The sequence below is a fragment of the Orcinus orca genome, chromosome 9 (assembly GCF_937001465.1).
Source record: "Orcinus orca chromosome 9, mOrcOrc1.1, whole genome shotgun sequence".
NCBI lineage: Eukaryota > Metazoa > Chordata > Mammalia > Artiodactyla > Delphinidae > Orcinus > Orcinus orca.
In genome coordinates, this window is record NC_064567.1 from 14,870,427 (window position 1) to 14,885,978 (window position 15,552).

General features: G+C 37.8%; 1 protein-coding gene across 4 annotated transcripts in view; it reads right to left on the reverse strand.

The window, feature by feature from the left end:
- Positions 1 to 11,146: 11,146 nt before the first annotated feature.
- TRIM24 (tripartite motif containing 24) overlaps positions 11,147 to 15,552 on the reverse strand; it is a 94,398-nt gene continuing 89,992 nt past the window's right edge. For all 4 annotated transcript variants that reach the window (XM_033432378.2, XM_004272157.3, XM_033432377.2 and 1 more), the window contains one exon: positions 11,147 to 14,877. In XM_033432378.2, coding sequence (XP_033288269.1) covers positions 14,668 to 14,877 — 210 coding nt within the window. In that variant the 3' untranslated portion in view covers positions 11,147 to 14,667. The remainder of the gene's footprint in view (positions 14,878 to 15,552) is intronic.

Consider the following 15,552-nt stretch of genomic DNA (forward strand, 5'->3'; position numbering starts at 1 on the left):
TAGGGCTTTGTTTACATTCCTTACTTGGAAAGGTGACCCATTCATTGAATACCTGAAGCCAGGGATTGAATTAGGTGATTCAATTCAATTAAAAGGATTAAAAGAATCCTTTTAATCTTAAAGGATTGTCACATGCTTCAAACAGATGAGGAAACTAAGGCAAAAGGAGAGTTGTGTAACTCGAGTAAAGGAACACACTACATACTGTCGGACTGGAATTTAAATTAGACTGCAAAGTTAAGTGATGCTAAACCTTATGCTAATTTTCTGTGATGGTGGCTTTTTTAAAGTAGTCACAATACATATAAAATGAAACCTGGCTCATCTCACGTGCTTTATGGATTTCCAATTCAAGCCCTATCCACTTACGATGACCATTCCCTCTTTGGTTGACTGGGACTTGGTTTTAGGAGTGTAGTGAAATTATTCTGCATGTATGTTTACAAGACATTAATCAGTCCCTACCACTTTCACATGCGGATACAATAAATACAGTTGTATGGGCATGTAGCCCTTGAGGGCTCTGCCACACAATGGCTATATGTCTTTGGGCAAATCTTAAAACGTGTCTGTGTGTATCTCAGTGTTGTGAGCACTTAACATATGAAACTATCTGGTGACTGATACAATAAAACTCCTAGAAATATTTAAAACATGCCAAAAAATTTAACTTTCTACAGCACAGACAGCATCCCTAATAATTTGGATGAACCAACCTGGTCAATAGTTTAATAGTAGTAATTCCACTTTAGAATGACTCTAAAAAGCTCTTATTTTGATGAACCTGGTAAGTAATCAAAAAACTCTTGAAAGAAGTATTTATAATGTGACGTTTTTTCCTGAATGATGTCTGTATTGCACTAGAATAACTGAATTATAAAGGTACTATTTGCACTGTCAGGTACACAAAGGTAAATGTTAGACCCTTAATTCCTTATAAGCTTATTAAAGAACCTTCTATTACTAGTTTTTAGTGCCAGATAGTTGAATATGGAGAAGACTTTATAAAAAATTAAATGTATTATCTAATAAATTACTCATTTGCCAGCAACTTAAATGAATTAAATAAAGACCTGCAAAACTATGTCTACCAAAGGATAAAAATATATTTTTATCTTCACAAAGAGCTGTGGCACATTTAAAATACACCTGGCTTGGGCCTTCCTGGTGGAACAGTGGTAAGAATCCGCCTGCCAATGCAGGGGACACGGATTCAAGCCCTGGTCCGGGAAGATCCCACATGCTGTGGAGCAGCTAAGCCCGTGCGCCACAACTACTGAGCCTGCGCTCTAGAGCCCACGAGCCACAACTACTGAAGCCTGTGCACCTACAGCCCATGCTCCACAACGAGAAGTCACCGCAATGAAGAGCCCATGCACTGCAAGGAAGAGTAGCCCCCGCTCGCCGCAGCTAGAGAAAGCCCGTGCACAGCAATGAAGACCCAACGCAGCCAAAAATAAATAAATAAAATGTATGAAAAAATAAAAACACCTGGTTTAATTTCAGTACACTACTTGGTAGTTAAGAAATATTGATTATGTATTTTTGAAAAATAAGACACATGAGAATGCAGTAGGTTAGCTGTATATATTGTCTCAGGGAAGAGATCAATAGAGGACTTTTATAAAATATTCATTAAAGTTGGCAAAGTGTATCTAGGAGAGATGGGTAGGGGGAAGGTGGCTTTCTTCCTTGGCATCAAGTCTGTTCAGGTATATATGAATATGTAATAAGTATCAGACAAAACATATACTTGATATTCTCCCATGAAGTTTATAGCAAAAATTGGACTGAAATTTTGTATCTAAGACTTGAATTTGAGGTGGTATCATTAAGCGTTTCAAAACAAATAGAAGTCATCCAACCTGGAAGAAATGGACATATTCTTAGAAAAGCACAACCTTCGAAGACTGAACCAGGAAGAAATAGAAAATATAAACAGACCAATCACAAGCACTGAAATTGAAACTGATTAAAAATCTTCCAACAAACAAAAGCCCAGGACCAGATGGCTTCACAGGTGAATTCTATCAAACATTTCAAGAAGAGCTGACACTCATGCTTCTCAAACTCTTCGAAAACATTGCAGAGGAAGGAACACTCCCAAACTCATTCTATGAGGCCACCATCACCCTGATACCAAAACCAGACAAAGGTGTCACAAAAAAAACTACAGGCTAATATCACTGATGAACATAGATGCAAAAATCCTCAACAAAATACTAGCAAACAGAATCCAACAGCACATTAAAAGGATCATACAACATAATCAAGTGGGGTTTATCCCAGGAACGCAAGGATTCTTCAATATATGCAAATCAATCAATGTGATACACCATATTAACGAATTGAGGGAGAAAAATCATATGATCATCTCAATAGACGCAGAAAAGGCTTTTGACAAAATTCAACACTCATTTATGATAAAAACCCTCCAGAAAGTAGGCATAGACGGAACTTAACATAATAAAGCCCATATATGACAAACTCAGAGCCATCATCGTTCTCAATGGTGAAAAACTGAAACCATTTCCACTAAGATCAGGAACAAGACAAGGTTGCCCACCCTCACCACTATTATTCAACATAGTTTTGGAAGTTTTAGCAATCAGAGAAGAAAAGTAAATAAAAGGAATCCAAATCAGAAAAGAAGTAAAACTGTCACTGTTTGCAGATGACATGATACTATACACAGAGGATCCTAAAGGTGCTACCAGAAAACTACTAGAGCTAATCAATGAATTTGGTAAAGTAGCAGGATACAAAATCAATGCACAGAAATCTCTTGCATTCCTACACACACAGATGAGATATCTGAAAGAGAAATTAAGGAGACCCTCCCATTTGCCATTGCAACAAAAAGAATAAAATACCTAGGAATAAACCTACCTAAGGAGACAAAAGACCTGTACGCAGAAAACTATAAGACCCTGATGAAAGAAATTAAAGATGATACAAACAGATGGAGAGATATACCATGTTCTTGGATTGGAAGAATCAACATTGTGAAAAGGACGATACTACCCAAAGCAATCTACAGATTCAGTGCAATCCCTATCAAACTACCAATGGCATTTTTCACAGAACTAGAACAAAAAATTTCACAATTTGTATGGAAGCACAAAAGACCCCAAATAGCCAAAGCAATCTTAAGAAAAATGGAGCTGGAGGAATCAGGCGCCCTGACTTCTGACTATACTACAAAGCTACAGTAATCAAGACAGTATGGTACTGGCACAAAAAACACAAATATAGATCAATGGAACAGGATAGAAAACCCAGAGATAAACCCATGCACATATGGTTACCTTATCTTTGATAAAGCAAGAATATACAATGGAGAAAAGGCAGCCTCTTCAGTAAGTGATGCTGGGAAAACTGGGCAGCCACATGTAAAAGAATGAAATTAGAACACTTCCTAACACCATACACAAAAATAAACTCCAAATGGATTAAAGACCTAAATGTAAGGCCAGACACTATCAAACTCTTAGAGGAAAACATAGGCAGAACACTCTATGACATAAGTCACAGCAAGATCCTTTTTGAACCACCTCCTAGAGTAATGGTAATAAAAACAAAAATAAACAAATGGGACCTAATGATTAAAAGCTTTTGCACAGCAAAGGAAACCATAAACAAGATGAAAAGACAACCCTCAGAATGGGAGAAAATATTTGCAAATGAAGCAACTGACAAAGGATTAATCTCCAAGATATACAAGCACCTCATGCAGTTCAATATCAAAAAAACAAAGAACCCAATCCAAAAATGGGCAGAAGATCTAAATAGACATTTCTCCAAAGAATATATACAGATTGCCAACAAACACATGCTCAGCATCACTGATCATTAGAGAAATGCAAATCAAAACTACAATGAGGTATCACCTCAGAATGGCCATTATCAAATCTACAAACAATAAATGCTGGAGAGGGTATGGAGAAAAGGGAACCCTCTTGCACTGTTGGTGGGAATGTAAATTGATACAGCCACTATGAAGAACAGTATGGAGGTTCCTTAAAAAAACTAAAAATAGAATTACCATATGATCCAGCAATCCCACTTCTGGGCATATACCCTGAGAAAACCATAATTCAAAAAGAGACATGTACCACAATGTTCATTGCAGCACTATTTACAATAGCCAGGACATGGAAGCAACCTAAGTGTCCATCGACAGATGAATGGATAAAGAAGACGTGGCCTATATATACAATGGAATATTACTCAGCCATAAAAGGAAAGGAAATAGAGTTATTTGTAGTGAGGTGGATGGACCTAGAGTCTGTCATACAGTGTGAAGTAAGCCAAAAAGAGGAAAACAAATACCGTATGCTAATGCATATATATGGAACGTAAAAAAAAAAAAAGTTCTGAAGAACCTAGGGGCAGGACAGGAATAAAGACACAGACATAGAGACTGGACTTGAGGACATGGGGAGGGGGAAGGATAAGCTGGGACAAAGTGAGAGAGTGGCACTGAGAATATATACACTACCAAATGTAAAATAGCTAGCTAGTGGGAAGCAGCCGCATAGCACAGAGAGATCAGCTCGGTGCTTTGTGACCACCTAGAGGGGTGGGATAGGGAGGGTGACGCAAGAGGGAAGGGATATGGGATTATACGTATATATACGTATAGCTGATTCACTTTGTTACACAGCAGAAATTTACACAACACTGTAAAGCAATTATAATCCGATAAAGATGTTTAAAAAAACCCCAAAAAACCAGAAGTCATCAAATTTACAATTAAAATTAGAATACATAAATTGTGACCTCCATATTTTATAATGAAATTGCTTATTCATAAAATAATATGCTTAAATTCATTACAGTTTTGTATATAATAACCAAAGCAGCTGGGAATAAATTAATATTTTCCCAGAGAATGTCTGTGTTTCTACTGTATATTTCATTAATGTTATAGGGGGAATCTGATTCCCAAGATGGAATAAAAAAAAAGTTAAGAGTACATCAAGCTTTTCTACCTCGTGTAATCATATGCCCTTTGTTGAGCAACCACTTGCATGCATGGTATCATACCTGTTCACACAGGTATGCTGTGGAAGAAAAATACCCAAGGTTTTACATTTAGATTTAGTCTTTTACTGCTGTTCAGGCTTATTGTAGAGACTTCTGAAATTGGGATCCCCAAAGACTTGACTCACCTACTTCTTCCCCTAACTCCTTCCACTCCCATTTTGCAGTGGAAAGAAAAAGAATTTGCTGCTACCATGATGAAGTGTCCCTGGACTAGCAAACTAAGTGTGTGACAGGTTTATACCCTGCTTCAATAGCGGTGCAGATCATTCCTATTTGAACTACAGGCACAAATGGCTTAAAGTCAGGAAACCTTTTGTATAAAGGGCCAGAGTAAACACTACAGACTTTGAGCTACATATGGTCTCTGTCAACAGCCCCTGCCAGCCTTTAGAAATGTAAACATTATTAGCTTTTAGGCTGTATAAAAGCAGGCCTATAGGTTGAATTTGTCTAACAGGCCATAGTTTTGTTGAAACAAGTTGTAGGCCCAAGACGGAGCCACTCCTGCCTGGGTGCGGCCTCAGCAAACCAAAATTTAAATAACCTTCATGTCCCTGTAAATGCTCCGCTTGACCAGAAACACAGTATATCCAGTTGGCCAAACACCAAGCCAACTTTGGGCTCTCTACTCACCTCTTTGTTCCTTATTCTTCATCCTCCCGCCTTCAGCCCCACTGTGCGGTTCTTTGAGCCCTTGCAAATGGCGAGTGCCTGCTTCATCAAGTGTCAGTTTGTTTGGACTCTGCCTAAATTGTCCTCTTTGATCATCTTTAACAGTCTCTGGTGATGAAGATGGAATCCAAAGCTGACTGCTTATGGCCTGTGGGACAAGATGCACAGGCGAACGACCCACTGAACCCTTCGCATTCATTGTTTTCTCATCAAAACCGAGGGCAAGCCACTTTTGGATTTGAGCCTCTGATCCCCCGCACACAGCTCTGATCCAAACCAACTTTATGTGAGGAAAAGCAAAGTGTATTCACACACACACACACACACACGTATATATGTATTTCCCAGAAAAGTTCTAGGACAGCTATAATAGGAGCCTACAATGGGTGGCAGCAGTTAGGGGATGCATAAAGATAAGTCCACAGCATAAAGCACGGGGAGACTTAGAAAACTAAAACAAGAAATTAGTACTATTTGAACTAATGGCACAACAAAATCTAAGTAGCACAAGTCATACTATTAAAGTCATTAGGGTGACTGCCACTTTCATAAAGAAATCTTCTCGGGCTTCCCTGGTGGCGCAGTGGTTGAGAGTCCGCCTGCCGATGCAGGGGACACGGGTTCGTGCCCCGGTCCGGGAAGATCCCACATGCCGCAGAGCGGCTGGGCCCGTGAGCCATGGCCGCTGAGCCTGCGCATCCGGAGCCCGTGCTCTGCAACGGGAGAGGCCACAACAGTGAGAGGCCCGCGTACCGCAAAAAAAAAAAAAAAGAAAAAAAAAAGAAAGAAATCTTATCATTTAAGGATTAAATAGATCAATTGCTAATGCGAATCTTGAAGCCAAAGCTGCAAAAGTGGTGGGCATGGATCAAACACTTAAAAGATGTTAAAGCACTCGCCACCTAAATCTAAGGCTCCTGTGCTAAGTTGGTCATGCAACGGGTTACACTGACACTGCGCCACCTGACAACCTCAAGAAAAGTTCTGTGCAACAAGGTACACTTAAAATACCACAAAATCCCCAACCTAGCGTACACCTCTCTTAGGTATTAATTTGGTTCTCAAACATCCAATGCTTACCTAAGAATCGGGATCCTCGAGTTTCAAAGAATTGAGCACTCCACCTTCCGGCACACCTGCTTATTTTGTCTAATAATTGTGGTCCTGGAAGCTGTAGACATCTACAAAAATGGCAAGTCTCACTAAGACAACCTAGCATTACAATGGCTATCATGGGGAACATTCCAATTAGACATACTGTTTAAGAACCACACTTGAAAGTAAGTGTTTCCAAATCAACCAGAATGGGACACCTATTTTAATTGGTATGCATTAGGTTCCAAAAGGCTTCAAAATTCCAAATCAACTTCATTGAAAGATTCAACGCAAAAGGCTAATTTTTCATTAAAGAACGAAACAAGACAATAAGACCAACGTGACTCCTAAAACTCCCCTCTATTTTCCTTTACCCAAGTACTCACTGTCTACTAATCCTCTTACCTGAATTGCCTTTCCATTCTGAAGAGCCAAGACCAAAAACAAAAATTCAAGTTGGTTTTCAAATTGCAGCAGCTCCAAGGCCAGAAACCTAAGATAATAATACCCACCCCCTCCCCTGAACTTGAATACCCCCGTATCTACTCTCAAAGGAGGGCCCTCATGTGGGTCCCTCCCAGGGTTGATGGGACTCTGAAGGATTCTGATAAACTTCTATCAGTTATTCCCTGAAACAGCCAAGTGAAAACTAAAATTAAAACTCATGGAAAACCTTGTCAAATTCTGGTAGATACCAGAACTTACACTCTTCACTATAAACTCCACTCTGCGGGGTCTGCAGAATGGGGTTCTGGGGAAGCTGGCAGAAGCCACAGCCAGAGGTGAGAATTCCTACCAATGTCACCTCTTCCTGAACCCTGTAGTCGCTGGTCAAGAGAGAAATTTCACGTCCTTCCTTTTCCAAATTCAGACCCTTGGGAATTTGATTTTGGGAACTCATTGGTTATTGATCCTTTCTGTCCCAGGGATAGCTATTGCCTTCTTGTGTCCTGAGAGCTTGGCTTTCTGCCTGCTGGCACATGCAGGTTGTTGGTTCTTATGTATGGAGGCAGCTCAACCATCAGGCCCCAGAATATGGTTGGACAGAAATGTGGGTTGTGTCCCATTTGCAGCCTACCAACTGTTGCCAGCTCTCAGAGGAACTGTCCAAGTACTTCATTCTTTTGGCTATCTTTGGGAGTGGCTCTAGATCTTGGGAGTATATTTTGGTGGTGTTCAGTACTGCCAGGAATAGTTACTGTTTGTCCAGTTTGAAACTTGATAGGGTATTTGAAAGAATTTTTTTTTTCTTAAAGTAACTTTATGGTCAGAAGTTGGCTGAACTAGAAGCTGATATTCAGAGCCAGACAGAAACTTCTTAGGCTTTCTCCCCTCCCCCACCCCCAAGCTAAAAATAAAACTATGTACCCAGAGGGGAGAAAAAAATATTCCAGACAACTCTAAATCTAGAACATAGGAATCTTTTAATTTTTATCTTAGTTGAAGATCTTCTCCCTGATATAAAGAAGCAAACTGAAGATAAAGTAGATGGTCAAGAGGATGATCAAAAGGTGGTACTAGGCACATTCTAGGCCCAAGACAAAGCCACTCCTGCTGGGGGTGCCACCTAGGCAAACCAAAACTTAATAACTTTCATATCCAATAAATGCTCTGCTTGACCAGAAACGCTGTATATCCAGTCAGCCAATCACCAAATACCAAGCAAACTCTGGTCTCTGTACTTACTTCCTTGTTCCTTATTCTTTACCTCATAAAAACTTCCTGCCTTCCACCCCGTTTTGCTGTTCTCTGAACCCCTGCAAATGGAGACTGCCCTCTTCATGAAATGTTAAATGAAGTTTGTTTGGATTACCTAAACTGTCATCTTTAATCATTTTAAATAGTTTGCAGACCTGTCTTAGTCTAGTTATTAGAAAGTCTTAGGCTAAAATATTTTTGATGCAAAGATGTCTAGGCTACACATGTAGGGTTAGCTAAACAACCCATGACAAACTGTAATTCAAAACACCAAAGCTGACGTTAGCAGCAATTTATAATTAAAACCAAAGGATAGCAGTGATTGAAAACCACAGTCAACCACTGATAAAACTGATGCTTAAGCACCTTCCCCAGGATTTTAGGAACTTTCAATACCTGTGGAGGTATCCAGGCTTAAGATACTTCACAATGTTGTGTAGTACTGTCTAGTACCCAGGTTTCCTAGAAGACATTACATTAGTCTATAGCAAATTTTATCAACATAATTTAATTCAAACACTCAATTTCAGAAATCCTTTATAAACTCATATATATTGCTTACCTTAATAGTATCAGGCACTAGTAGAAATGGAAGTCAACAAATTTTAAGTCATTGACTTGTAAGAACTTTTTTGGATTGGTTTCACAGCCCACTAAAAGACAATACTGGTTGACATAAAACCCAGCAATCCCACTACTGGGCATATACCCTGAGAAAACCATAATTCAAAAAGAGTCATGTACCAAAATGTTCATTGCAGCACTATTTACAATAGCCAGGACATGGAAGCAACCTAAGCGTCCATCAACAGATGAATGGATAAAGAAGATGTGGCATATACATACAATGGAACATTACTCAGACATTAAAAAGAAACGAAATTGAGTTATTTGTAGTGAGGTGGATGGACCTAGAGTCTGTCATACAGAGTGAAGTCAGGCAGAAAAAGAAAAACAAATACCGTAGGCTAACACATATATATGGAATCTTAAAAAAAAAAAAATGGTTCTGATGAACCTAAGGGCAGGACAGAAATAAAGACACAGATGTAGAGAATGGACTTGAGGACAGGGAGAGGGGGAAGGGTAAGCTGGGACCAAGTGAGAGAGTGGCATGGGTATACATACACTACCAAATGTAAAATAGACAGCTAGTGGGAAGCAGCTGCATAGCACAGGGAGATCAGCTGGGTGCTTTGCAACCACCTAGAGGGGTGGGATATGGAGGGTGGGAGGGAGATGCAAGAGGGAGGAGATATGGGGATATATGTATATGTATAGCTGATTCACTTTGTTATACAGCAGAATCTAACACAACATTTTAAAGCAATTATACTCCAATAAAGATGTTAAAAAAAAAGACAATACTGGTTGAGGTATTAAAAACAGTAACAACTGGAATCTCTATAAAGCATATTTTGCTTTCTGCAATAGGACAGAGGTGGAATTTGTCTGAATCCATAGTTTTATGTATAGAAGGAAATTTGATTTCTGTAAGTCTCTTCAGAGCACAGTCTATAGTGGCAAAAAGAAAAAAAATCCTCCTGTAAGATGAATGTCAAAACCTTTATTCTGGACTTTTTGTATTTTGGGCTTTTCTAACATACACCCTCATCAGTAAATGCCTTAAACAATCAGATTAGAGAACCAGCATCATTGCCAAAGCATGGGACCTGGTGGCTCACTGAGCTTGTTGTCTCTCCTGTTAAGAATGCCCTGATTTTCTTTGGGAAAATGTCACTTCTCAAATAAGTACCTTCCCCTTCCAAGGCTGAGACATTTGTTTAACCCTGGTTGATCCTTATATTCCATCCCCTCCCCTCAGTGAGAACTAGACTTCAGCCACTGTTTTCTGACTGAATTTTCTGGCTCACTTGTCTTGGATTAAAGGCAGTAGAGGACATGGGTAAAGAATTCACATTCACAAGTATGCTCATATATGGCAGACGATATTAAAATAGCCTTTCTTCCACACCACATTGGAAAATGTGGGAAAGATAGAATTTTGCTAAATGTTTAACTTCTAAGGAAGGATTTTTTTTCTAGGACTCAAATTAGGACTATTATTCTAGTTAAAAACACATTTAAGAATCAAAGAGAAGGCTTTTCCCACCCCCATCAATGTAACATCTAGAAAATATTCAAAACGGAGTTTTAAAAATACTTGTAATATCTGAGAATCAGAACTTTCCAAACTTTATAGGTGAAATTAACATAGGCAAACTTTCAAAGTGACTTGTAAATTCCCCACTTTTTGTGTTCCCCCCCCACCCCCCCAAGCCCCGCCTCTTCCACTAGGTTTCAGACAAGTAGAATTTTTCATGGCATCTTTCGTTCTCCTTTCAGGGGGGTGGGACTCCTCCATTGAATATTATCTATCACCCTCTTCCTTCCTGTTTGCTAAATTAACTTTCTACTTAGTTAAAGCTGGTGAAATCCATGTGTTAGAGTTTTTAAAAAAAGTTTTCCTATTATTTTATGGACTAGTAGATCATCCCTATATGTATTGATTTTATAGAGGAACATACAAAGGCAGTAATGGAGACCCGAACTAGTTAATATTCTACTGCATGACATACAGTAATTTTTCCATTAAAAATACCTTGTTGTGGTAAAATATTCACAGTGAAAATTCATCAAAGCTGATTTTTATTAAAATCAAAGCACCAGTTGACTCCCGCAAATTAAAAACAACAACAAGACTACGGTCTCAGATATCCTTCACAATAAGTGAAACCTTCATGGGCAGAGAAATCTGTGATCTGATTGGCTAGCATTATTCTCACTCAAGAGCATGAGCCACCAACCTGTGAATTTTAGTAAATTCACACCAAAGATGAAGGGGCAATATAAATAAAAAGACATGAACTCTTAACTTACATGAGGTTATATAATACTTCAAAAAATATGTATATGCATGGTTATTTTAAATGAGGGCCTCTATTTCAATAATTAGATGGTTGAACTCATGGTTATGTCCATAATTTTAATGGTCAATCAGATCACTCAATTTCTCTCATTCATAACAGATACAGATAAACAGAAAATAAATATACCTTCTATTTAAACCTAAAAACCTTTTGCTTCAGTGCAGCAACCTACTGTTGGGATTCACGTTCACTTGTAGATCAGGCCTCAACAAAAGGGGGGGTTCCTCCTTTCATTGTCTAGTCTCTCCACGGAACCCCAATTTAAAAGTTTAAACACTGTAACAGAATAGAAAATTGAAACACAAATTCATAAATGGAGCAATCGGCTATATACTCACCCTTTTGACTGTGGAGTGAATCTTTTTTGAAAGCATTCCTAAGTTGTATTACATCTACACTACTGTGTAGTAGTAAAATGTGGAGCCTATTCTTTAGCTTGGAAAAGAAAGTAAAGCTACCAAGGGAAGAGGACATTTTCCTCTCAGGACCTTCCAATTTCCTACACTTCCACTCAGAAAAGATAAGCAGGGCCTGTTAATTTAAAGGACAAAATAACTGCATTGCCAGGTGCTGAAGTACAATAGTATTTTGAATTTAATATGGTATACATTATCCATTTATACTTCTACCAAAGCCATGTAAGTCACTAACTGTGTACTGGGTTTCCTTTTTGCTGGAAAGATCAGATGCTTGGCACCTGGCAAAGCTTTCGATGAGTTTCCCAGGATTGAGTATATTCTAGCTGCCACATGGCCTGCTCATCATGTGATCCCATTCAGCATTGGGGGGTCTTGCAGATATGACATAAGGCTATTGGTTCTAAATCCAGAGGGTAATCTCCTGGAGTGTTTGATCAGAGGTAAACACTGGAGTTTTTTAAGTTTAGGTCAAGGTTGCTTGAGTTGCACTGACCTTTTGAAAGGAATGCTTTCCAAATGGGCATGAGGTATAGTTAGACTCATCTTATAGCTTACTACTATTATAATTTAAGGACTACTTTGCTGGGATCCACCTGGACACACAGGCACCTGTTAATAAGGTCGTAGGACTTTAATTTTCAGATCATTAAGAAAATGTTATTTGGAGAAATACTTTTAGTATATATTATGTATGATTACAGGAAAGATGGTTTTCAAGTGCCTTTCATTCTGCAAAAAAATGATAAAGGTGAAAGAAAAATATTGTTTGAAAAGATTAATATGGCACTGAATAATAACAGTGAAAGTTTTGGGTATATTAGTAGAAATTCTGGCTCAGATGCATTTACAAAATTATAATTTTTCTCTCTTAAGTGCTACTTCCCTTTGTGATCATCCTCAAAATTTACCTGTGGTGCCCTGCTTTAACTCAGGAGACAAGTATCGAAGAAAAAACTATCATAAGAATAGTATTCTAAAATAAAAACAATAAACTTATTAGGAAAAGCTCTACGGCTGCTGTGCTAAAAATGCTGGAGCAAAAGAAGACAATTGGTGGTATATGCACTATTATCAAAATTTGTTCAAGTCTTTGGAGAATAAATGTCAAACACATATTCAAAACAATACAACAACAACTACCACCCTAAAACACATATTTGGAAAAGTGATTAAGACTTTTTAACCTTCAGTACATAACTGACATATTATGGACTAAACCTAAGTGTACACAGAAAAGATGCTCTTGCCAGTAAGTTCTTTTCTCATTTTATCTTTAGCAGTATCTGAAAACCCAATGACTTAGCCACAGGATATTTTCAAACTGTCCATTTTAAGAACTAATGCCATGTGGATACAAGCAAATCCTCTAGGTTTAATTCATGGGAGATGACACTATCCAAAGGATAAAATTCTTTCAAGTCAGCTATATTTTCATTCTATCAGCCTAGAGAGGAAAATTTCCTCAGCCAATTAATGTTTTATAAATAAAGGTTTACTTTGGCAAACTAAAAAAGTTCACATATAAATATACTGTGAAATGTTAGATTAGCAAATGGCACAATAATTTTCTTCTATCTTAACCTAGTTTCCTTCTTTGATAGTGAACAACAAGTAAAAGGAATAAATGAAAGTCAGTAAACTAGCTAGGTCTGACCCATTAAGAATATGCTTGCCCTCAGAAGGTAGGTCTTTTGTATCTCTATCAGGAGAATGAACATGAAGTCCAGAATTAAGTCAGATGAAAGATTCAGTTTGAGGTTCTGACTCTGAAGAATGGGAAATAGATGCTTCAGAAAAAAATGTAAATTTCACTCTACTTTCCTCCAGTTGCCTGCTCCCAAATTCCACAACACACATCATTCCAATTTATGAAGACAGATGAAAACCACAAAAACTGGTCCCTTTCAGGGGAATTTATATTTAATGCCCAATAGGGTATAAGTTGAAGAATCCTTACATCAAATACGGCACACACTGCTGTATTGCGTATTCTGGACAGCTCCACTAAAAGCCATACTGAAAACAATGAGTCTTGTTATAAAAGGATCACCTGCACAGTTAAAAAGCAACAACAAACCACACACAGACACACAGCAAAACCAAACGAGTACACTTACTTCCTTCAGTGGAAGAAGGTAGGTTTAGAAATGTATGAAAAATGGGCTTGAAAACCTGCTATACCAAACACACCTCTATAGACAGGAAAAAAAACAAAAACAAAAATCAAACATCTGTTTTCCTTTTTCTTTAATACAATTGCCATCTTACATGATATACTATTAGGTGCCTTCTTAATAGCATCTAATCTACTTTTTCGTTGCACCAGTGGGCATCCTAGGATAGAACTCTTATTACCACTCATATTCATTGGAGTACTGCTCTTACGTACAGTACACCTAACTCATGGTTGGTCCATAGTTAATGAGTAGTGGTATTTTCTAAAAATGGATTAACGCACACATCCAAACCACATTAAATTTTCAACTTAGAGTTCAAACAAAGTCTATTTCCTTTCTATAGTTGCTATCACTCCAGACTGCAGTTTGAAATCCAATAAGTGGGGAGAATGTCTTTTTATTTTGTTGCTGATGCTTCTTTCTTTCTTCCTTTCTCCTTCCTTCCTCCCTCTTTTTCTTTCTTAATAAGGTTAAAAGAAATGGGTTATTAAGGAAATCAGAGTCTAGTAAACATTGAAAACTTAAAGTGGTCACAAGCTCTTCTTGGTAATGATGTTAAATTACTGACAAAAATGTTTTTTGAAAACAAAAAAAAATCTAAAAACCAGCACACGCCAGTGGTGTTGCTTATTTAAGCAGCTGGCGTTCCTCTATGCTTTTGAGGCGTTTCTTCCGGGGCTGTACAAAGTCATCATCTGAGTCATCACTAAATTTATTATCTTCTGATTCATTCCTGAATTCTACTTTAGGAAACCGTTTTTCTGGATAAAGGTTCTTCAGAAGTTCTTCAAAATAGCTTTCAAGTTTTATACCAGCATTGGCTACTTCTGAATCAGGCTGTTGAATAAAAATAAGAATTAAAAAAAATTTTTAGATAGTCAATAAAGTCGTGGATTTCTCACATTTCTGTTCCCTTCTAACTGAAGATTATGAATATCAGTGGATTGTTCTGGAGAAAATGTTTATGTATAGCTTTGATATAAAGTAAACAAAAGTCTGGGGCTAGACAAAATCTAGAGAAGATCAGATAAGAAGTAAATAAAAGGCTTTGACTCCTCTGGATTACCAAAGAGATATCACAGAGATGCCATAATCAGAGAATCATCTAACAGGTATTTTTAGAACAAATTAAATGAAACGTGGAACTCTGGAATGAGTAGCCAATACAAAGGACAAACTATCAACAAAAGGCTATAAGTCTGATAGATGTTTAGATAAACTAACAGATGATAAAGTTTTTGAGAAAATTCTTAATTAAGAACTATCTAAACCACATTCTTAATGTTTTAATATCAACATCACAAAGACTGAACTCTGGTGAAGTGCCATATTTCAAGAAATAAAGGTGCTTCTGGGTTAAAATGTAAAGATAAAAATATTTTCTAAATTGTTTTCAAGTTGTCACCATATAATAAATCTTTGAATATACATGTGGATAAAGTCTTCCTAACTACCTCTTTCATTCCCTGACAGACTTGAACTTTTGGTTATTTATGCTGCCACAGATAGATA